The sequence below is a fragment of the Marmota monax genome, unplaced genomic scaffold, assembly GCF_021218885.2.
Source record: "Marmota monax isolate L192 unplaced genomic scaffold, Marmota_monax_Labrador192_F-V1.1 WCK01_AAM20220418_F8-fsc00062, whole genome shotgun sequence".
In the NCBI taxonomy this organism is placed as follows: domain Eukaryota; kingdom Metazoa; phylum Chordata; class Mammalia; order Rodentia; family Sciuridae; genus Marmota; species Marmota monax.
Window position 1 is genome coordinate 1,787,911 of NW_026695221.1, and position 21,859 is coordinate 1,809,769.

General features: G+C 47.2%; 1 protein-coding gene across 5 annotated transcripts in view; it reads left to right on the top strand.

The window, feature by feature from the left end:
- Positions 1–19,581, top strand: part of Igsf9b (immunoglobulin superfamily member 9B) — a 53,849-nt gene extending 34,268 nt beyond the window's left edge. For 2 of the 5 annotated variants that reach the window (XM_046432806.1, XM_046432807.1), the window contains exons 18-20: positions 515–2,161; positions 10,388–10,509; positions 13,367–19,581. In XM_046432806.1, the coding sequence (XP_046288762.1) occupies positions 515–2,161; positions 10,388–10,509; positions 13,367–13,575 (1,978 nt within the window). In that variant the 3' untranslated portion in view covers positions 13,576–19,581. Of the gene's footprint in view, positions 1–514; positions 2,162–2,816; positions 3,161–3,659; positions 3,706–10,387; positions 10,510–13,366 lie in introns of those variants that run through there. The other 3 variants (XM_046432808.2, XM_046432809.2, XM_058575265.1) reach the window with 3 other exon arrangements.
- The last annotated feature ends 2,278 nt before the right edge of the window (positions 19,582–21,859 follow it).

Sequence of the window (21,859 nt, forward strand, 5' to 3'; positions counted from 1 at the left end):
GTTTCTTAGCTGTTGACTGATCTGCATGTTACTTTTAAGTTGTCCATAGAGATGAAGGGAGTGGTAGTGTAGATAATCCAAATCAATAGGTTATTTATTTCTCTTTAGCCTTGTGATGTACTTCTATAATTTTTTATCCCCTAACAGATTAGCCTAAATGATGTGTTATACTTAAGTTGGTATTAAAATGAGGTTGAATTTCTTGAACAACCTGGGAATGCAGTTGGAGGTGTGCTTAGACAGAGTGTGCCAAATATAGGGGTAGGCCAGAATAAAAGTAGCAATGTGGGTGTGCATTCCAAAAACGGACAATACATGTCTAGACAATTGAGAATTGGCCAGAGTATTTCTCACCAAAATATTCAGCCCATCTTTGCTCTGTTTCTTCGGTGTTGCCCTCCTGGGTGGTAGTGTGTTTTGTTAAGAGAATGAAAAGAAGCTGCAGGCTGGTATAAGCACCCTTACCCTACAGGCTGGTGTAAGCACCCTAACCCTGCTCTTACTCTCCCTGCAGCTTGTCCTCTGGCAAGGTGAGTCCGGAGAGCATCCGCACACTTCGTGCTCCATCTGAGTCCTCCGATGACCAGGGCCAGCCCGCAGCCAAGAGGATGCTGAGTCCCACACGGGAGAAGGAGCTGTCCTTATACAAAAAGACCAAGAGGGCCATCAGCAGCAAGAAGTACAGTGTGGCCAAGGCTGAGGCAGAGGCTGAGGCCACGACCCCCATCGAGTTGATCAGCAGAGGCCCTGATGGCCGCTTTGTAATGGATCCCTCTGAGATAGAGCCTTCCATGAAAAGCAGACGCATTGAGGGCTTCCCCTTTGCAGAAGAGACAGACATGTACCCTGAGTTCCGTCAGTCTGACGAGGAGAATGAGGACCCGCTGGTGCCCACATCTGTGGCTGCCCTGAAGTCCCAGCTGACTCCCTTGTCTTCCAGCCAGGAGTCCTACCTGCCACCACCAGCATATAGCCCTCGGTTCCAGCCCCGTGGGCTGGAGGGCCCCAGTGGCCTGGGAGGTCGACTCCAGGCCACCGGCCAAACCAGGCCCCCTGCCCCCCGGCCCTTCCACCATGGCCAGTATTATGGGTATCTGAGCAGCAGCAGCCCTGGGGAGGTGGAACCGCCACCCTTCTACATGCCAGAAGTGGGCAGCCCCCTGAGCTCAGTCATGTCGTCCCCACCCCTGCACACAGAGGGGCCATTTAGTCACCCAACCATCCCTGAGGAAAATGGAGAGAATGCTTCTAACAGCACGCTGCCCTTGACTCAAACCCCTACGGGAGGGCGCTCCCCTGAGCCCTGGGGCCGGCCAGAATTCCCCTTTGGGGGGCTGGATACCCCAGCCATGATGTTCCCCCACCAGCTGCACCCCTGTGATGTGGCCGAGAGTCTGCAGCCCAAGGCCTGCCTGCCCCGAGGACTGCCCCCCTCCTCCCTTCAGGTGCCCGCAGCCTACCCAGGCATCCTGTCTCTGGAGGCACCAAAGGGTTGGGCAGGCAAGTCACCAGGCAGGGGCCCTGTCCCAGTGCCGCCCGCCGCCAAGTGGCAGGACAGACCTATGCAACCTCTGGTGAGCCAAGGGCAGCTAAGACATACCAGCCAAGGTATGGGCATACCCGTGTTGCCTTACCCCGAGCCAGCTGAGCCCGGGGGGCACGGCAGCCCCAGCACATTTGGCCTGGACACCCGGTGGTATGAGCCCCGGCCTCGGCCCAGCCCCCGGCAGGCCCGGCGCACCGAGCCCAGTTTACATCAAGTGGTGCTACAGCCTTCCCGGCTCTCACCTCTGACCCAAAGTCCCCTCAGCTCCCGCACTGGCTCTCCAGAGCTCGCCGCCCGTGCCCGGCCTCGCCCGGGCCTCCTACAGCAGGCAGAGATGTCGGAGATCACCTTGCAGCCTCCAGCTGCAGTCAGCTTCTCTCGAAAGTCCACGCCATCCACGGGCTCCCCTTCCCAGAGCAGTCGCAGTGGGAGCCCCAGCTACCGGCCCGCCATGGGCTTCACCACTCTGGCCACAGGCTACCCCTCCCCACCGCCGGGCCCTGCCCCTGCGGCACCTGGGGACAACTTGGATGTGTTTGGACAGACACCTTCCCCTCGGAGGATGGGGGAGGAGTTGCTCCGACCAGAGCCCCCAACAACATTACCTACTTCAGGGTGAGTATGAGCTGCTGTCTCTTACCCACCTCACCTGGTCAACTTCCTCCCCACATGCCTCACCTTGCCCTCCACCTTTCCATCGCCCCAATGACAGGGCTTGTGTGGACATGCTGCAGCATCCCTTTGGTAGGAGTTCTGACCGCGGCATTGGCAGGGTGTGGTCACTGGGGTGGGGTGGGATAGGCTTACCTGCCCAGGTATTCTACCAGGAGCTTAAGGGATCTTCTCCACCCAGCCCAGAGCTCGCAGGAGGCCCACAGCATACTGGGGAGTTTGGGGCAGGGGAGGGGAACATGGTGTAGGAGTGATTTCTGTGAGTAATGCCCTTGAAGTCAAGGCCTTCCAAGTCCCTATGATCTTGACATTGGGTTGTGGTTCCCTGGAGTTGCCCAGAGACCTCCTGTATAGCCTCCTTCTCTTCCCTCACCCCTCCTTCTTGCTAAGCAGGACTCCAGAGCCTGACTTCCTAGGACTACCAGGTCAAGGGATGCTTGTTCCCAAACTCCTGCCCATTAGTAGCCCTAGTGAGCGCCGGACTCCAGGCCCTGTCCACAGCCTCTACAGGAAGGGTGCATCCTGGAGGCTGGGAGAAAAACCTTAGGCCTTGTGTGCTGGGAGCCACATCCCCCATCCCCACCTGTGTGCCTCACAGGAAACTGCAGAGAGACAGACAGACAGACAAGCTCCCGCGATCAGCCCGCCTGAGAGAGCACACTCTAAACTGTAGCAGCTGGTATTCCAGGTACCAGAGTCAGCCTGGACATCTGTCCATACCTCTTCTTCTCTGTCTTTCTACCCTACCTTCCTCCTCCTCCTTCTCCTCACCCTTCCTTCCTTCTCTAGTCAGTCTCTGTCCACCTTTCTTTCGTTTCCATTGCCTTTGGGTTGACCCGACTTGCTCAGAAGAGCCTGCCATGACTCTGTAGTACCCCTTGATCTCCCCCATCCCCTTCCCTTTCTCCTGTCTCTTTCCCTCTCTCTCTCTCTTTCTCTCCCTCTGGTTCCGTCCTTTGGTCTTTCTTCTTGATGTAGCCGCCTGTGGAGGGGAGCAGAGTTCCAGAGGAGGCTGGCCTGGTGGTAGGGGCTGGTAGGTGGCTGGGGAAGAGGAGCCCGGCAACCTTCCCCTGCCCCCATTCCCTCCCACCCTCTCTGGTACCTGGAAATGCAAGCCCACCTCCCACCCTCAGTACCACTGCGGGGGCTCCTGGTGGGTGGGTGGAGAAGGTAGGGAGGTGGAGGAGAGCTCTGGCTAGGGCGTCCCGCCTCTGTCTGCAGGAGATGCTGTCGTCGCCCTGTCTGCTTTGTGCAGCCCGCTCACCTGCTTTGTTCCATCGTGCGTCTGGTTCTCCGTCTCTCTCCTCTCCTCCCTCACCCCATTCTCTGGCCTCGCCTGTGGGTCTCTGCTAGCTGTGCTTCCCCCTCCTCCCCTCTGGGTGTGCGTGGGTGGTTCCCCCTGGCCGGTGTTGGTAACTGCTTTGTTTCTGATTGATCTCAGCTATCTGGGCAGTGTTGTCGAGACAAGCCTCTCCTCAGCTCAATAGGTAAGGGAGCTCCTCGGGGGCGGGCGGGGGTGGGCAGGTGGACGGGGCTTTGGCAGGGCCATCGCTTCCTTGACAGGGGATCCAAACCACATTCCCTCACTGCCCATGGGGGGCAGCTGCCGCTCCTGGATTCCCATGGCTTCTGGGTTCCCCACATTGTGCTTCTCAGGCTGCTCCAGCTGTACAATGAGCTCTTCCCAGACACCCCTAGCTGCAGCTTGTAACCTCCCAGCCCATGTCTAGTCCCTCCCAGAGCCCCTGCAGTTGCTCCCTCTCAGACTCCCATCATCCTGCTGCCAACACATCTAGAACCTCTTCCCCAGCAGCCCGGGACCCTGCATGCACCCAAGGGACCCAGGATGCCCAAGATCTGCTTTGCATCTCCACCCTTGGGGACCTATCTGCACCCACATGAATATTTAGGACCTTCCCCTTACCCTCAAACCTCTGCCCTGTTTTCCCAGCAGCCTTAGGCTTAGTGTCCCTCTCTTCACCACCCAGCCTACAAAGGCTTGGATCTTCCCCTGGGGTTGCTGGTCCCTCACCCACTTCTTAGAATCATAATATTAGGTTATCTTAAGGAGCTCGAGTGTATGTTACCACTTGTCCCATACTCCTTGCATTTGCAGCCTGTTCTTGGTTGTTTTAAGACTGAAGTGTGACCTCAACCTTGGTCCAAATTGCTTTTCAAGGTCCCTGTAATTGCTATGCAGACCTCCAAGAGAAAGGGCCTTGGCAGGAGCTCCCTCCTCTAGGCATAAGGAAGTTGAGTTAGCAAGAGGGAAGAACAAGGGATCAGCACTGCAGGAGCCTGCCCTACATGGGTGACTCCTTTCTCTACCATCCTTCTGGGTGGAGGCCAAAAGAATATGGCCATTGTAGGGGGGGCCATTGAGTCTCTTCAACAAGCCCAGGACACTGCAGGCTCTCTCTCTCATGGTTACCTAAAAAGAAGCTTATTTTGGTCACGGATGACACTGACCATGCTTCTGAGAGCATGGCACTGCACTGAGCACCTGCATGGGAGGGAGAGAGTCTTTTATCTAAGTGCTTTTGGCTTCTCTAGATGAGAAGTAGTTATCATTTTCCACCTTGCAATGCCAAGAGAGGCTGATTTTTCTAATTCAGGACTCTAAGTCTCTTTAGGTCTTAAGAATGGCCTAACATAAAGAGGACTGCCTTGACATAGTTTTCGATCACCCGCAGCTAAACAACTGTCAGTAGCCAAGAGGCCCTGGAATTGTGTATGAGGTTACTAGTGTCATGCTGCAGTCCCCAGGACTGGAGGGAGGATGAGGACCAGCAGGCAACATTAATAAGCTCACCTGCTCCAGGATCCTCCCATGGCTTCCTGGTTAAATACTACAGAGGAGTGAGAGTGACTGGCCAAATTGCACCTTCCCACTCTTCCTTGTTGTCCCCCAGTTATGACTCTGTTGCCCTTGGGGTAGGTAGCTCTAGACTAGCTTTCATTCCAACTCCTGAAAAGTGCCTGGACTCCATTCTCATTGGTTACTTCTACTCCCCACTCCCTATTCTGTTGAACCTCTTTTTCCCTAGTGACCCCACCATGCCAGATCTGAGAGAACCCAGCTATCCTATCACTGTTGTGGCAAACCCAGAAACCAGGGGCAGCAATGAGGAACTTGTTTCTCTCTCGGGGTGGCCAACATCTCCTGCCTAGGAGAACGAAATCCTCCCACATCCTCCGAGTTAGAACTTCATGGTGCTGGGCAACAGGAGCCTCTGCTCGCTCTCCTGCTTGCTGAGAGCCTCCCTGGGGCGCAGTTGCTGCTGGGGCCATGGGGAGATGACAGGCTCCTCTGTAGATGCTGTCTTCATGCTGCGCCTTTGCATGTTTTCCCCCTGGGTCTTGCTTGGAGAAGTTGTGACGCCTCTTGTCTACGTTCGTTCTCGCTGTTTCTTTCCCCTTCAATTTCTCTCCTATTCCTTCTTCCCATGCCTGTTGTTGTCTCCCCCATCTCTCCTCTTTTCTTTCTCCCCCTTTTCTCCTCTTCCCAACTCCCATCTCAACATGTGGAGTTGTATTGTGTGGACCTGTCCTTGTGTGGATTGCTAGGGGCAGAGCTGTTCGCTCAGATGCTGGTAGCACCTCTGTGCTCACATCTTCATCTAACTCCCTTCCACCTTACTACCTGTTGTGACCTCAGTGGTGCAGGGGATTTGGAAGCAAGGGTGCATCTGCCTTTAATAGGTGAACATAGGAGGGAACCCCATTTGTTTATAAACCTCTCCTGAGTTTTGAGGTTCTGAGGCAGAGACTTGGTCTGTACCCTGTCCTTACTGAGAGGGACTATCTTGGGGTCAGGCTGGGTTGGTGCTGACCTGTACACTCCTGGCTGTCTGTGAGGCACTTGGAGAATGGACTCACCTTTTCTCTGGTCATAATGTGTACATGAGTAGATTTCCTCTGCCTCCCACCCACAGTATCTCACTGAGCAAGTGGAGTTTGTGTTCAGGCAGTGAAGAAGAGGAGGAAATTGCTCTTTAAACCACTGTTTCTGCCTGTTGACTCGGGGGTAACTGGGAACTGTGTTGTAATGGTTAGCTGATAGGGCATCCAGGGAAGGAAGTGTCCAGATGATTTTGGTTTTTTTTCCCTGAAGTTTGTCTATTTTGAACCTGACTGCCTTGTTCCTTTGCTATCTTACTTAAGTAAAGATCCAAGCAGCTAGGACCTCTTTGTTAAATAAGCATGATTGGGGTTTTGTGTGCATCGTTAGAGAGAGAGAGAGAGAGAGAGAGAGAGAGAGAGAGAGAGAGAGAGAAAGAAGGAGGAGGAGGAGGGGAGTATTAAAATAGAATCTGGGCTGGGGTTGTGGCTCAGCGGTAGAGCGCTCACCTGGCATGTACGAGGAGACCCTGGGTTCGATCCTCAGCACCACATATAAATAAAAAATAAAGGTATTGTGTCAGCTACAATTAAAAAGTATTAAAAAAAATTAGAATCCTAGCAATTTTTGGTAGTTCTGAACTTCAATAAACACTAAAATGCCATTGGGTCAGTAATTGAAATATATGGAAAAAGGGGAGACCCACTAAACTCCATAGGCTTAGGCTCATTTTTCAGTGGTATCCTTTACTTCCTGGAAGGAGAACTTCAGAGTTTGCAGCATTCTTATATGTTTAGAAGGATTTTGGCTGATTGGGGGGAAAATAGGGACCATAACTTCTTGGAGAGCCTGAGGTTAGGTTCTGTTGCAACAGGGTCTTTTATAGGTCAAGCACAGGTTTGCTTGATAGCTTTATTCTGGGGTTAGGAATGGAGTTGCCTAATCCCAGCTTCCTGTCCAAGATATCAGCACCAGAGGCTCCAAAACCAGAAGGGTATCAGTTGAGCTTGATATTAACAGGGGAAGATGATCACCCTTGCTAAAAAAGGGAGGCATTTTGATTTCAGAGGACTTCATGCTGTTGGTAAAGTCTGTTAGAACACATTTCATGTGTCTTTTCTGTAAAATTTACCAAAAATAGATCCATTTTTCCTGTCCCCCTTCCTTCCCACCTGTCCTGCTAGACACTTATTTTTTCCTCTGGCATTAGGCTAGTGTCCTGAGGTACCCAGGAGACTTTTGTCAGATTGCACTGAGTCAGGAGCTATATCAGGTGGGGAGCAAGTATCCTGAAAGGACTGGAGTCTGGCTGTTTCTCAAGAGGATATTTCTTTCTCCTTCTCACTGAATCATTACTGTTTGGGAATTTTTGCCTTGAAGACATAACTTCAGCCAGTTTTTCCCCATCTCCAGTCTGTCTTACCAATAGCACATTGGTGACTAGCAACTACTATATTACAGGGAAGAGTTACTTCTCAGGTGTGGTATGGAAGCAGTGTTCTCATTTTGTTGGAGCATCTGTATCTATTTTTATTGGGGAAATAATTTGAAGAGTAATTTAGTCTAATACTAATGAATCTTGACTCTTATTTCGTGATACTGGATTATTGGATAAATTGCTCAATCTCTCTAAACTTCAGTTTCTCCATCTGAAATGTGAACTTATCCCTTAGGGTAAAGATTAAAGACAATTATTGTAGACAATATAGAACAGGGCCTGGCATGGTAAGTGGTAAACAGATGCAGTGTGGTAAAAATGATGATAATAATAATAACATATTGATTATAATAACATCCCTCCTTCAAGCCTTCATCTGGCTTGAAGAATCCATAGGAATTTTCAGGGTGCCCTATACCAACTTCTCACCAATAGTCTGTATTCTGACCTCACTGAGAGTGACTAGCTTGTGGTCAGGCTGGGTTGGTGCTGACCTGTACACTCCTACCAGTCTGCTGGACGCATGGAGAATGGATGCACTCACTTTTTCCCTGGTCTGAGTGTGTACATGAGGGATTTCCTCTGTCTCCTATCTACAGTATCTCAGCAGACAAGTGAAGTTTGTATTCAGATAATGAATAGAGGAGGAAACTGCTTTTTATTTTGGGAAAGGGTTTCTCTAAATGGCCCAGACTGGCTTTGAACTTATGATCCTCCTGCCTCAGCCTCCAGAGTAGTTGGGACTATAGGTGGATACCACCATGTGTGCCAGAAACTGCTCTTTAAACCACTGCTTCTGCCCATTGACTGGGGGGTAACCCAGAACTGTGTCTAACTGTAGCTTACCCAGGATTATATTGGAGAACACTATTCTTGCCTATTGTGTGCCTCCTCAGACTGTATATTCCTCAGCTTTATGGTCTTTCTGAAGAAACTGCCCAAGACCAGGAGATGGAGATAACTGAACAGTTGGATTCACATCTTTGATTTTCCTTTTAGGCAGCATGAAGAAGCCTTGGTCAAGGCTGATAAGGGGATGAGGACAGTCTCCCAGCCTCGGGAAGGCAGGTTCCCTCCTGCCCTAGCCATCCAAATTCCCTTCCAGCTGTTACTATGGTAGAAAGTCTCTCTGGGTAGACTCTGGGATTTGTAGAAAAGGAAGGAGTGGGGTATTGATCTATGGGGACTTGGGAAAAGACCCGACTTCTGATGTGAGTCAAACTACTACTATTTCATGTGACACCTGTGGGCTGCTTAGCACTACTGTCAGGAAGCTGTGGAGAGTCAAGAAAAAGTTGTCTCTTGACTTGAACTTTGAGGGGGCTTCTTGATACTTTATGTGCCCAAAGACTTCAGAATGGTGACATCCATCAAAGAAGATGGAGGCCACTTCATTGCCAATTACTGCGGCAGAGACCAGAGGCTTATCGACAATGAATCTGTAAGTTTCCTCTTCCCTGGTGCTCATAGATACATCTGATGTTGGGGAGATGGGTTTACAGTCTTTTCATTACCTCTCTCATTGTTTTTCTTTACTTTTTTTTTTTCTTCTTTTTAACTTCAGATGGCTTCCTGACCTTTGGGGACTTCTTTGGCCCTCCCAGTGTTATCTGTCTTTTGATTAGGATTTAAAAAAAACATGATTGTGATGGAGATGGGGGAGGGAGATGTGAAGACTGAGGAGGGGAAGAATGTGAGTCACCTCCGCCGCGCCATGGTCCGAAAATGTTTCTACTTCCTTGCTCGCGTGCTAATACCAGTGCTGTGGGAAGAAAGAGCGTCTTATCTCGCTTTTCCCCTTTATTTCTCAGGCTCCAAGCTGGCTTCCTTTGAGAAGAAATGACATTGATAAATATGTCTTGATAAATACGTCTTCCAGATTTTCTTCAGTTACGACTTATGAAAATTCTCTCTACTATGCACAGATGGTCACACACTGCTCTCCTCTCAGTTCACTTGGATCTTCTTGATTACCTGGACTGCATAGGCTCTGGTTAAACAGTTGCCTATCCTTGCCAGGTAGTCAGTCCATCAAATAAATAACAAATTCCACCTCTTCCCCATACCTTGGGTGAAGAGACCTATGTACGTGGTTCCTCCCTCCTAACCTCAGTGTCTTTGTTAAATCTTAAAATGTAGAATTCACAGGATACTTATTACAGACAGTAAGGGCTTTGTGAAGCTGCAGATTTGAATACCCTGTCATAATCTACTTCTACTCTCTTCTGTTCTCTTATAAGATGAAGGAAATCAGCTTCATCTGCAGAGGGTCAACTAGATATTCCTGCTGAAAATGTTGCTTTGTGACCATTATTTTTTGCTATTTGCTGCAAGATTCTGGCTCAATATTGCAGACAGAGGGGAAGCTACCCATTGCAGTTGGGTTTTATGGAACCTCCATCACACTGGGCATTGGGCTTCTTGTTTTGCCCTTCCATTTTCTAGAGATGGAGGTCAGTTAATTGGGATTAAGAGTTGCTCACCTTCTGCTTAAAACTGTCCTTTTACTTTTCAGCTAAAGGTCTTGATTGTGCTGATTTCTAGGAAATGTGGACGTTGAACCCACTTTTTCTCTGACATTTACTCATCCCAGCCTGAGTCATGTGTGATGGGGCTTACGATTAAAGTCTCTCTCTCTCCCTTTCTTAGGGTCTTCTGATGTTCTACAGGTTTCTTTCCTGAGATAGGCCGCCTGGTGCTGGAACTTTCTACTGGGTTTTCTTCCTTTCAGGAGCAATAGAAAGGCAGGTTGGAACCATTGTGGATACCTCGGACTCTGTAGCCCTGGGCTCCATCCTTCTATGGGCCAGCTCTTTGGCTTTCTTCCAGCCCTCTTCCAAAGCTCCCTCATGTGGGAGCTGACCTGTACCTCTCTAATTGTCCCTTTCAGAACACTTCCACCTGCGTCGGGGAATGCTGCTGCACCTGAGAGGCTGGAGGCTCTGAAATACCAACGGATAAAGAAGCCCAAAAAGTCATCCAAGGGCTCTTCGAAGTCAAAGAAACGATCCGGTAAATGGTGGGAAGCACCTGCTCCTCTCTTTCCACCTTTTCTATTGTCACGAGGCTTGTCAGTTGGGTCCAGGATTCCAACCTTGGGTTTTCTCTAGAATCAAATTCGTTAGCTTCTCTTGTTCTTGGTTTAAAAAAAATTTTTTTTAATACTCATTTTTATGTGATGCTGAGGATTGTACCCAGTGCTTCACACATGCTAGCCAAGTGCTCTACCACTAAGCTACAGTACCTTGGTCCTCTTGGTTTCTTTTTAAACATTCATTTTCAAGTAATACACAAATGTAATTTTCATCTATAAAATGAGAAAGATAAGGTTCAAATCTGACTGCCCCCCTCACTCAATTAATTTCCTCTCACCTAGGAAACCACCACTCTATGTGTCTGCAGAGTATTTTCTGTGCATGTAGCTTTTGAACATATAGCTCATTGTTTTAAGGTGTTTTTGAATAACATAAATAGCACTGTATTTTGTTTTGCATTTTGTAGCATACTGTGCAAATATACCTTTTCCTTATGTATTTTTCCTCTAAAATTTCAAGTCTTCTAGTTTAACACAGGAATAACGGTGCTTAGATTACATGTGGCATGGACCAGCCTCTACAGGTTGATCAAACTTTTCTCAGTTACATCAAGTAAAGTCTCATTATCATGTAAAAGGCACCTCCATTGAAATATGTCTAATGTTTATCCAACAGTGAAAGGTAGCTTCTAAAATAGCACAAAATGACTCAGTCCTCCTTCAGAAAAATTCCTTGAGATTTAGCAAAATACTGTTTCTACCAATGGTTAAGAATGTTGCTGTCAGGAAGAATGCTCAACAGTTTCTTTGCAGACCTTTGATCTATAGAGCAACTTCTTTCATAGATAAGATTATAGAAAAGTGTTACAAATGTGAAGCCATCTGAATCGTTAGGATATGGTGATTGATGGTCTATCCCTTAGCCTTGTGTGGTGCTGGTTTCCTATCAGTTTATAGATGGTCATACTGAGGTTAAAAAAAGAAAATGAATTTTTAAGGTTTGGGGGAGAAAGTAGACCCCAAAGCTGAATTTGTGATCTGTCTAAACCCATCTTTTTTTTTTGGGGTGTGTGTGTGTGTGTGTGTGTGTGTATGTGTGTATAGTCAAGTATCACCTAACAATAGGGACATATTCTAAGAAATTTGTCTTGAGGCAATTTTGTCAAGTAAAACTGGGATGGCTAGGATATCACTAGGTGGTATCTTAAGGGACTATTGTTGTACATGTGGTTCACTGTTGGCCAAAATGTTGTTATGTAATACGTGATTGTAAGTTATAATAATAAACAAAATTTATTTTCTTATTGCAAAATAAGCCTCATCAGATTCTCTTGTTCTGACGATGGTGGACCTGGAACCTGCTCTATGTTGACAACTCTCATGTCTGTCCTTAGCTCAGGTCTCATCTGTAAAGTCAAATTTTGTGTTTCCAGTTGACTGTTGAACATGCACTTGGATGTTTTAGAAACTTTTATAATGTCCCATAGAGTTATTGATTATCCTTTCCAAATTAGCTCCTTCCCACTTCTTCCTCAGTTTAGTAAATGACATTGGCTTTTTACCTGGATTCTTCTTTTGCTCTCATGGCTTATGCCCAGTTCCTTTGGTAAGGTCTGTTGGCTCAACCTTTATAACATATCCTGAACCTGGCCAGTGTGTGCTGTATCTACTGCAAAAATTGCAGTCTGCATCCCTCTCCTCTCCTGCCTTGACTGTTGCAGTACCTTACATCTGGTTCTCCTGTCCTATCCTCACTCCTTGTGCTGCACATAGCAACCAGAGTGAGTGTTAGAGGACAGAACAGTTTTCTCTTTTTCAGTGGTATGTGGGTACATACATGCACACATTTGCTTCTGGTTAAAACCTGTCAGAAGCCTACCCCTTGCAACCAGAACAGATCTCAATCTCCTTCAATACTCCTGTCAGTCTTCCTGGGCTGTGGAACATGTCACATTTGCTCTTAACTCAGAACTTTTGCACTGGCTGTTCCTTGTGATGGAATAATTTTCCTTTAGGTCTGTGGAAGTTTTATAATTGAAGACTCAATTCAAGTGTTAAACCATTAGGGAGCAGAAGCAGTGCCTCAGTTGTTTGTTATCACAGGAGTGCTTTATCTTTCATTGTTGTACTTATGGCATCTGAAAATTTTGTTTCTCTTTCTCCCAGCCCCCATACTGAAGTATAATCCTATAGAAAGCAGGCCTTTCCCATTATACCCAGTTCCTTTGGTAAGGTCTATTGGCTCAACCTTTATAACATATCCTGAACCTGGCCAGTGTGTGCTGTGTCTACTGCTAAAATTGCAGTCTGCATCCCCCTCCTCTCCTGCCTTGATTGGCCATGAGGCAGAGGAGTGCCCCTGGCAGTATAGGAAGGGTCCAGTCCTGAATCTATTGCAAATGATTAAAATCAGTGTAATGTTCATCACTGTTTGAGGTAGATGCGAAAAATGTATTGTATCCCAGCCCATTCTTAGAATCCCTGATTCCTGGTTCCTACAATGATACCTGGTACCCTGTAGATAATGCCAAGGAAATATTTGCATATTGATTCATGAGATCTATGAATTTGTAGAAGGAAAAATCATATCTATCCAACTTTTTTGACTCATTATAATGAATAAGGTCAGGTTGAGCAAGGTCAGGTTGGTTGTTGCCTTAGCAGTAAAGAAGGTGGTTTCTCTTTAATTCCGTCTCATCTCTAGTGATCCCTTTGTTTCACTATTAGAAACTTAGCATATATGTCCTCGATAGTGCCAAAGGTGAGTGCATGAGGCTGCATTCTTCCTTTTCACGTCCTTTCTCTTTTCTTTGGTGTGTCTGTTTCCTTCTCTAGACGGTTCTGCCTCCCAGGCTCAGCAGCTTCCCAACTCTCAGGTTCTGTGGCCCGACGAAGCTGTCTGCCTCCGAAAGAAGAAGAGACACTCTCGTCCTGACCCTTTTGCCCGGCTCTCAGACTTGTGCCACCGCCAGCTTCCAGAAGACCAGACAGCAATCCTCAACAGTGTGGATCATGATGACCCAGGCCATGCCACTCTGCTATGACTCCACACCACTCTAAGTGTCCCAGGGCAGGGTCCTGGGCTGTGGGGGCAGGGAGGGACCTCATGTGGGGCCTCATCCTCTGTCCACCAACACATGGCTCAGACCTTTGTCCTGTGTGCCCTCTCTCCTGCCAGAGTGGGAGTCTTCCCCCAGATCCTGGCCAGTTGGTCTTGTCCACAGGACAGAGGGCTGGGGCAGACTTTCTGCCTGTGGGTCAAAGTCAGGGAGCAAGCTGGGGACAGAAGGGCATCTGTCTCCACCCACCTCTCCCTTGATTTTTCTCGCTTCTTCAATGTCTTTGAAAGTGAAGAAGAGGAAAACAATGGCTTTTACTGCTCTCTGCTTCTGTTTTAGTTTTTTTGAGTGCTGGGAGATGGCTAGACTTCCATACATCTTTCAAATTCCACATATATATAGATATAGATACAAATGCACATGTATGTAGTTGGTGGGTTTCTCTATGTGTATATATATGTACATTGAAGCAAAATGCTGTTTCTTTCTGTGGTCAATGAAAGAAGGAGGAGGGCAGTGGACAGCTGGGGTTTGTGAGCAGGGTTGGCTGTGAGCTGGCTGGGTGCCCTCATGTCTGTCTCGAGGGATTATTCTTGCTGAAACAGGATTCATGTCTCTCAGCTAAATTTACCATTGTTCTCTCTAACTTGCCCCAACCAGAACAGAAATGGGGCCCTGCCATGATTGCCAGCTGCCTGCTTTGCAGGTTTAGCAAACCGTTACCACTGAAATAAACACAAGCCTTTCTTGCTTGGTTGCCAGGTGAAGAAAGGGTGGCCAGGCACAAGGCCAGACTGGCATCTTCTTACCTTCCACAGTTTGGCCCATGTGACAGAAGTAGATGCTGCTTTGCAATGGCAGGCCCTGGTGCACAAACCCGAGCTCACACAATCATGCATCAGCTGTTCCTTTTGGTCTAGCCAGGGCCAGGAGCCCTGCGGCCTAAGGTTCTCTCATTCTGGGGCCACCTGTGCAGAGCACCAAGCTGCCTCAGCTCTATTTATATCACTCTCCAGCTCTGCACTCTCTGGAGTGTTGCTCCATGGTGGCTGATTGGCTCCTCCTTTCCTATTGTAGGAGCTAATTCTCCAGATTGATTAATTGCCACTTGTGTAGTGCTGCCTGCGGCTCCTTTGCATACTTGCCACTTGTTTCCTGCAATCTCTGCTTTACCCTGGGGTCCCCCTCCACCCTGGGGACCCAAGCTCTAGTAGCATATCCTGAGGATGCCTCAGATAACTGTGTTCTGGGGTACTCTTTTCCAAGTACTCTTGAATAAAGCTTTTTGAGGCACAGGAATGGAGGTGAAACAGGGAGTAGGCAGGGATGTGCACCTTGGTCCTTCCTCTACCAAAATCTTATCATAGTTCAAACTAGCACCCAGAAGCTCTTTTGAGGCTATCTTCCTACTCAGATACCTCTTTCTCTTTCCATGAGATAACGGTGCTGCCCAAGAACAGAACAGAAGACCAAGAATGGGGCAGAGAGAGGAACTGTTTTCACTCTCCCCTCTTCTTGTATAGGAGGCTACCCTTTTGGCCTGGCCTAGAATAATGGAAATTGCTAGGAACCTTGAAGTATTTCCTTCTTGGTGCTATTGTCTTGGTAGGTGTGGGGACATTCACTTCTTCCCCAGTGGCCTGCCTGGACATTGACCAAGTAAGTCAGAGCACTAGAAGGCTTCTGCTCGTCTCATTGCAGTTGCCAATGGCTCGGCCCAATGACCTAGGCAAGACATGGCCTCTGAGGGCTGGGAAGCTGGTCCTTTGTTGGAGCTTCCACTTTGGGGGATGGAATTTGCCTCTGTCAGCTAGGCCCTGGTGCTTCCTACTCTTTCCTAGTGAACTGGGGACCAACCCTTGAGGCTCTGCCATGTGAGCTACACCACAGCTACAGATCATTTATGGACAAGGGTGAAGAATGTGCAGCAGATGGTGTTGTATTGCTCTGGGACCTGGACCCTCAGCTAATGCATTCTGTGGGGCATTGGAGTCCACTTGACTACTGGGCAGCATCTCTAGCAAACTGGAAAAGTAGAGTTGTGTGCCTCTTTGCGTTTTTTTTTCAGAGGTGGTGCTACCACTGCCACTGTGCCACATGGGCTGCTAACTAGAGCATCTCTCCCAGGATGTGTGGGGAGCAGACCTACCTGAAATATCAGTGTGGAATGTGGGGGCTTACAGCAGGTCAGTCTGTAGTCTTTGTCCCACCAGGCTGGCCAGCCAAGGTCCTGCAATGGAAGGTGATTGCCATGCATCAGGTCTGGAGAACTATGGGATAAATTAGGCCAACTTCTTAGCACCCTCCTGGGACTTCTAGTCCCTGAGGCCATCTGGGCCTTGAGGTTAGAAAAGAAGAGGAGAAGCTGGTATAGAAGGCTTTGCTTCTTTAGGATGTTATACAGGGCCAAGAGCCCAATGCTGTGGGCTGAGGTGTCTCTGCCTACAACTGGGCTTTCCAGGGGTCCTGTGCCAACAAAGGTGCTGACTCCCTTCTTTTCTTGCCTCTGCCAGTGCCCTTTACCTCAGCATATCAGACCAAATGGTGGGAGCTGTGTTTTCTGCTGGCCACTAGGTGGCAGCTGTGCTGTGGTGTCCTCAGGGCAGGGAAAAGACCCAAGGCCTACCTATTTCTCAGTGGCCTTGGACTCATTCTCCTTCCAATGGAGGCTTCCTTCTTGTGACAGTGTCCTTGGAGGCCATCAGCCTTCCTGCATCCCTGGGAGCTATTTTAGTCTTTACTTGAAGGACTGCAAAGGAAATTGACAAAATATGGTCCTCTCTGTGTCCATGGGGTGGATGGCCAAGGTGTCACACTACATGCTGGGTATGGGCACATGTGTAATAGTCCAGTTGGGAACACATGGATGCTGGGGGTGTTTCCACTTTTGGGAACCAATGCTCTTTGCACTCTGCCTTTGAACACAGCAATGACCACTCTTAAGTTTTCTAGTACTTTCCCCCTCCACTCTGTGGGAGATCACATGTCTTCCAAACCCCTTTAGGATCTGGTAGCCTCTCAGTAGAAGTAACTCAGATAAAAACCTATTCCTGTAGCTCAGATTTTTGTCGGCCTCTTCTTTCTGCATCTTGACTGGCAACAGTGGCTGTTTCACCATTTGGTGATCCGCAGAGCAGGAAGAGGATAAAGTGGCTCTTTAAGAGACATGAGAGACTGCAATTTGTTTTAGGGAAAGCGAGCAATAAGAAGGAGAAGGTGGATCCTGTTTCTTGGTTTGATTGATGGCCACCAGTGGAATCTGGTGTGGATTGTCAGTGTGGCCCCAGCAACTGGGAGTGGACCCTGCCTGTTGGCCAACTTATCTTCATAGCAACTTCCCTTGAGAGACTGGGGATGGGAGAGGCCTTCTCAGATTCTACTTTCTCAACAGGAAGGATGCCTTTATTCCAAAGGGCTGACAGGGTCTGCACCCTTCTATGAGGAAGGGTTTGGGTCACATGATCATGTCCTTGGGGGAAGGATCCAGAGGGGTGGATAGGGGTAAGTACTTGTTGATCTTTTTCCATGTACTCTGTCATTATTTTTGATTTGCAATCTAAAATATTTGGGGTTGAACAGATTTCAGTTATTTATTCTCCTGCTATTTTCGTGCATAAGATACTCAGTAAGGTAAATTCAGATGTGGAATTTTCTTTTTTTTCCTACAAGGTTGACAAACAGTAGCTTCAGGAGAGAAACAGATGTCACAGAGCATCATGGTATCTTTGCTACTGCCTAGAATTTGAATCCAGAGCTGAGATGTCTGTGGCTGGGGCTGTTTCTTTCAGTTTTGTTAGCAAAAGCCTTTTGGGGTTCGGGGGTGGGCTGAGGGAAGAATTGTAGTTAAGTACATTTTATCAATATGTAGAAAACCCTAGGAAAAGAAAAGCTAATGGTTACTCTTGGGCTTGCTTTGCTTGCATGTAAAGGAGCTTTGGGGGCACGGCAGGGATTTGGGGGGAGCAGTGGGAAGAAGTCAAAGGGCAGTGATGACTGGGAACATAGGGAAGCTCTTGGATGCTCTCAGTGAGAACCATGAGCATTGCCAGTAGTGCTCCTGGGGTCAGTCCTACCTTTTGTGTCTTCTCCAAAATAAAGTCAGAAGCAAACTCCAGTAAGACAGAGATTCAGAGCCCTACATGGCTGCATTTGTGGAGTATTTGGGAGGTGTTTTGATGATCAGTTCTATGCTGAGTATGGTAATGATGGTGCAGGGGGACTCTAGGAAGGGTAGTTGGAGAGGTGGAGTATGGAGAAGAAACCCTGATCCTTTGCCAGGTATATGTGAGGCTGGAAGGAAACAGAATGTTAGATTAGTCTGGAAGTAGGGAGTGAGGATCCAGGGATTGTAAACCCCAAAGCAGGGGACATCGAGCCTTACCATTCTCTTTGGGGCATGTGATAACTTAGTTACAAATAATAGAGTAGTGTACACATTCCAAGAAAAAACAGTGCCTGCCTGGTAGGGGACAGGCTGAGGAGTGGTAGCAGTGAAGAGCCCGAGAGGCAGGATCAGTGGGGGAGGGGGATTAGCCACTGAGAGCAGATTGTGGGTAGGGGCTGGCACGCAGGCTCAGACTGGGTCTTGCTCTTAGCTGAACTTCATTGCTTCTTCCAAAATTAGCCTCTAACACTAAGTGCCCATGTATGAACATCTTCACCATCTACTTCAGCTTTATCTGTTGGTTTTCAGGTTTCCTCAGGTCTAAAGCTAGGAGGGTTCCTTGAAATGCTCCTTCTATCACTAGCTCTTGGTCAGCAGAGAAGGAAGGATCCTTTTTATGAGCTTTGTGTGTTTGCTCTCATAAGAAGTGGTCGGTTGCTTTTCCTCCTCATTCATTATTTAAAAATGTTCACAAGACTTTGGAGATGACGGTAGAAGAGGAATGGGGCCTGGCATCCATATTTGTCATCCTTTCTTCTTGAGGTCTAGGAAATTACTTCAGGTCACGAAGCTACACAGTGGCTTCATGCCTAGTCTTCACTTTGTCTTTTGATAAGTTAAAAAGTCACTAGTTTGGCTGAGGTGAGTAGATGAGAATGTTTCACCCTGTAATCAGAGACCAGCCAATCTTCTCTCCTCCTTAATGTCTCCAACTCTGCTTCCTTTTGGATCAAGAGGCAGAATTTAAAATCTCTTCTTTAGAAGAAATCTATAAACCAAGGATCAAAGCCCAGATTGGAATTTAGCATTCATACCAACTTAAAGTTTAAATAGGGGTGTCTCTTACTACCCCCTCCCTCTGACCCATAGTGAATCTGCACAGGTCCAGAGCCTTATTTCTGGACCCCTATCTATACTTTCAAATAAGTCTTTCAGGAATAAATAAAACATCCCCACCAGATGTTTTGTGCATTTAATTGTGGAGAAGGTAATTTTTTTCATGATCTTTTTTTAAGTAGATAGAAAAATTCCCCATAAATTAAGCCTGGACCAAAGCAATCCATAGTTCTGTGTAGGATAAGGAAAATTAAGCATTAGTGAAATATTGTTAATGGCTGGCATGGCTTAGGGGAAGAAGAGTCAGGATATCTCAATCACTAAGTACTTTGGTAGAATAGCAAATGGTCATTGAAATCACTTGGACATTCTCTTCTGTAGTGGGTCAGTGGCAGTAGTTGGGATTCTGAAGAGAGCTGATGACATAGTTGTCTGACTTGGACCACTTGCTGGGAAAGCTAGTTTGAGAAATTCAACTAGTATGGTACAATTTCTCAGGTCCCATCCTTGGTCTTTTGGTTGTCTACCTTTTTCATCCTACTTAATGGTGACATGAATGACTATCCAGCCTGTTTTTCTTCAGGGTCTTGAAGAAATGTTCCCTACCAATCCCATCTCCTCCTGGTACTAGGTTTCTTGGATTTATTTTAGGAACTAGGGCAAACTGTCCCTCTCTACCTCTTATACACATCAATTAGGTTCCCTTTCCTTCTGTCCCCCACTTCTATGTGGCTCCAGGGATCTTGAAATTGTGCATGGTTTATGATAGGGAGGTGGTTGGGTGGGGAAAGGAATTGGGGAGGGCACAGGGGTTGGGCTGGGGAGGGGAATTTGCATTTGCAGCCTTAGAAATACTGCAAGCATGCTTTTGGGCACCATGTGGGATCTTCACATAAGTAGATGGTAGGGGCAAATGCTTGATGCTCCTCATTCTGGTGATGAGGGCATAGGGACATTTTGCTTCTTTTTGACTTAGGGACTTATGGAACCTTTTATCTGATGGAGGGGAATGAATGGTCATCTTGCTATCCGTGGAAGGGAAACTGTCAATCATTCTATCAGTGAATATTTATAGTGACTTCCATGAACAATGATAAGCCTGTCATGAGTTGACATTGTCCTGACTAGGTCAGAGAAGTTGGATTACCTCACCTGTCTCTCTGCAGGTACCAGGTTATCTTCCTGTTCTCTATTTCAGTGTTCGTTTCCTGGATTCAGGAAGTAAGTGTGATGGGGTGTGCAATGATTGTGTGGTGTGTATGAGTGTGTAGTGTATACATGGTATCTATATGTTCGATGTGTGTTTGTGGCATGTATGGTATCTGCAAGTGTGTTGTATGTATGTGTATATAGTATGGTGTGGGTGATATGGGATGTGTGTGTGGTGCATGTATGTATGCATGTTGTATGTGTGTGTAATAGATTTATAGAAACACACTGCTTTGCCTGAGTAGCATCAGGCCTAGGAGACACTCTTTTTGGTTGGCTTTTTCTTTGCTAGACAACTTTTATTTTGGGTAGGAGGGTCAAATTAGTAATACACTATCTTAAGTGTATTTTTTATGGAGATTGTATATAAAATTATATAAATATATAAAACTTGTTCTATTTTAAGGAGAGAGGGGAGCTTACGTGGGGGGGTGGGCAAGAATCAGATGCAATAGTGGTGACTAACAGTGGAAACTTCAGGCAAGTGGTCCATGTGGGGAGTTGGGAGTGGGTGGGCAAGAAATGCAAGCTGGGCAGGATGAGTGGGGACTCATGCCCTCTGCACACATATATAAATATGAAGAAAACCTATATAAAGTATATCTGTCTATCTTATCTACATATCTATATACCTATATGCAGTCATAGTTTGCTTTATTTTTGTACCTGTGCTTAGAGATGCTTTGAGCAGTATCACTATCCCCAGGTGGTCTGGGGTACTAGCTCATGCCTGATGACACCTCTTCTCCATCTTTCCTGAGATACACTGTCTGTTCAGAGTTTCTTGGGTCTCTCTGATGGAAATATGTATTTGTGAAACAAACTTTAAAATAACAAAACAAAGAACTCTCAGAAAGGACAGGTGAGTTGACAGTTGTAGGATATATTAGATCTAATAGCTGTAGGGAATCCAGATCCACATGTCTCTTGCTACTGGAGGGGACACTGATTTGAACTATTTGAAAGGGGTGTTTGATATATAGTAAGAATGATGGAGAGTTGGAAACTGTGATTCCATCCCTGTGTGGCTATGGGTTGGTACCCAGTTCCATGGAAGGAATTCAGCTTAGTAGCTTGGAAAGTGGGAGTTTGAGATTATCTAGGGACTTAGAGTTAACACCTGTTTCAGTTTATAGCACCTGGGCTTAGCAGTTCTTGGAGGGTATGGTGGTAAGAGAGATTGTGAGGCTGACAGCTTGGGCTCAGTCTTGATGAAGAGACACCCTGATAATTATTGCTATAGATTCTTGGAACAAGTGTGAATGTGATTATCTAGTATAGATATGTCATCTCTCCTGTTTTCATTTATTTTTAATTGGAAAATAAAGTGCCATTGGAAATGGGGTGCTCCAATCCTAGGACAAGTGGAGGATCAGGAATGGGAGATTAATTTGGGGCAAAACTGGAAAGATGGGTCCTAGGAGGATCTCCTTCTGCACTCAGCCTGGGACTTAAAAAACTGAACAGTGTTTTTGAAAGAATATGATCAAGAATGGAGCAGGAGTTCGTTTGTGTTTGAATAGGAAACTGTGTGACCTGAAGAATGCCTCTTTGAGAATGCAAGACCTCACACACCCTGCAAGGCCATATGTCTTGTAACCACTGCCAGCATCTCCTAGGTGCTTGCTCGTCCATCTGACTTGCCAAGAACTCACAGGGATGTGTTTGAAGCTGGTGCAGTGCCAGATGGTGCATGCAGCCAGGAGAGACTCAACTGCAATCTCTCAGCTCTTACTCCTGCTTGTCACTCAAAAAGGGCAATACTAACCCCTCTTTCTCAACCAAATGTTATGCTATCTAAGAGCTCTGTCTATGGAGTTTGATCATTAGAGGAATTCA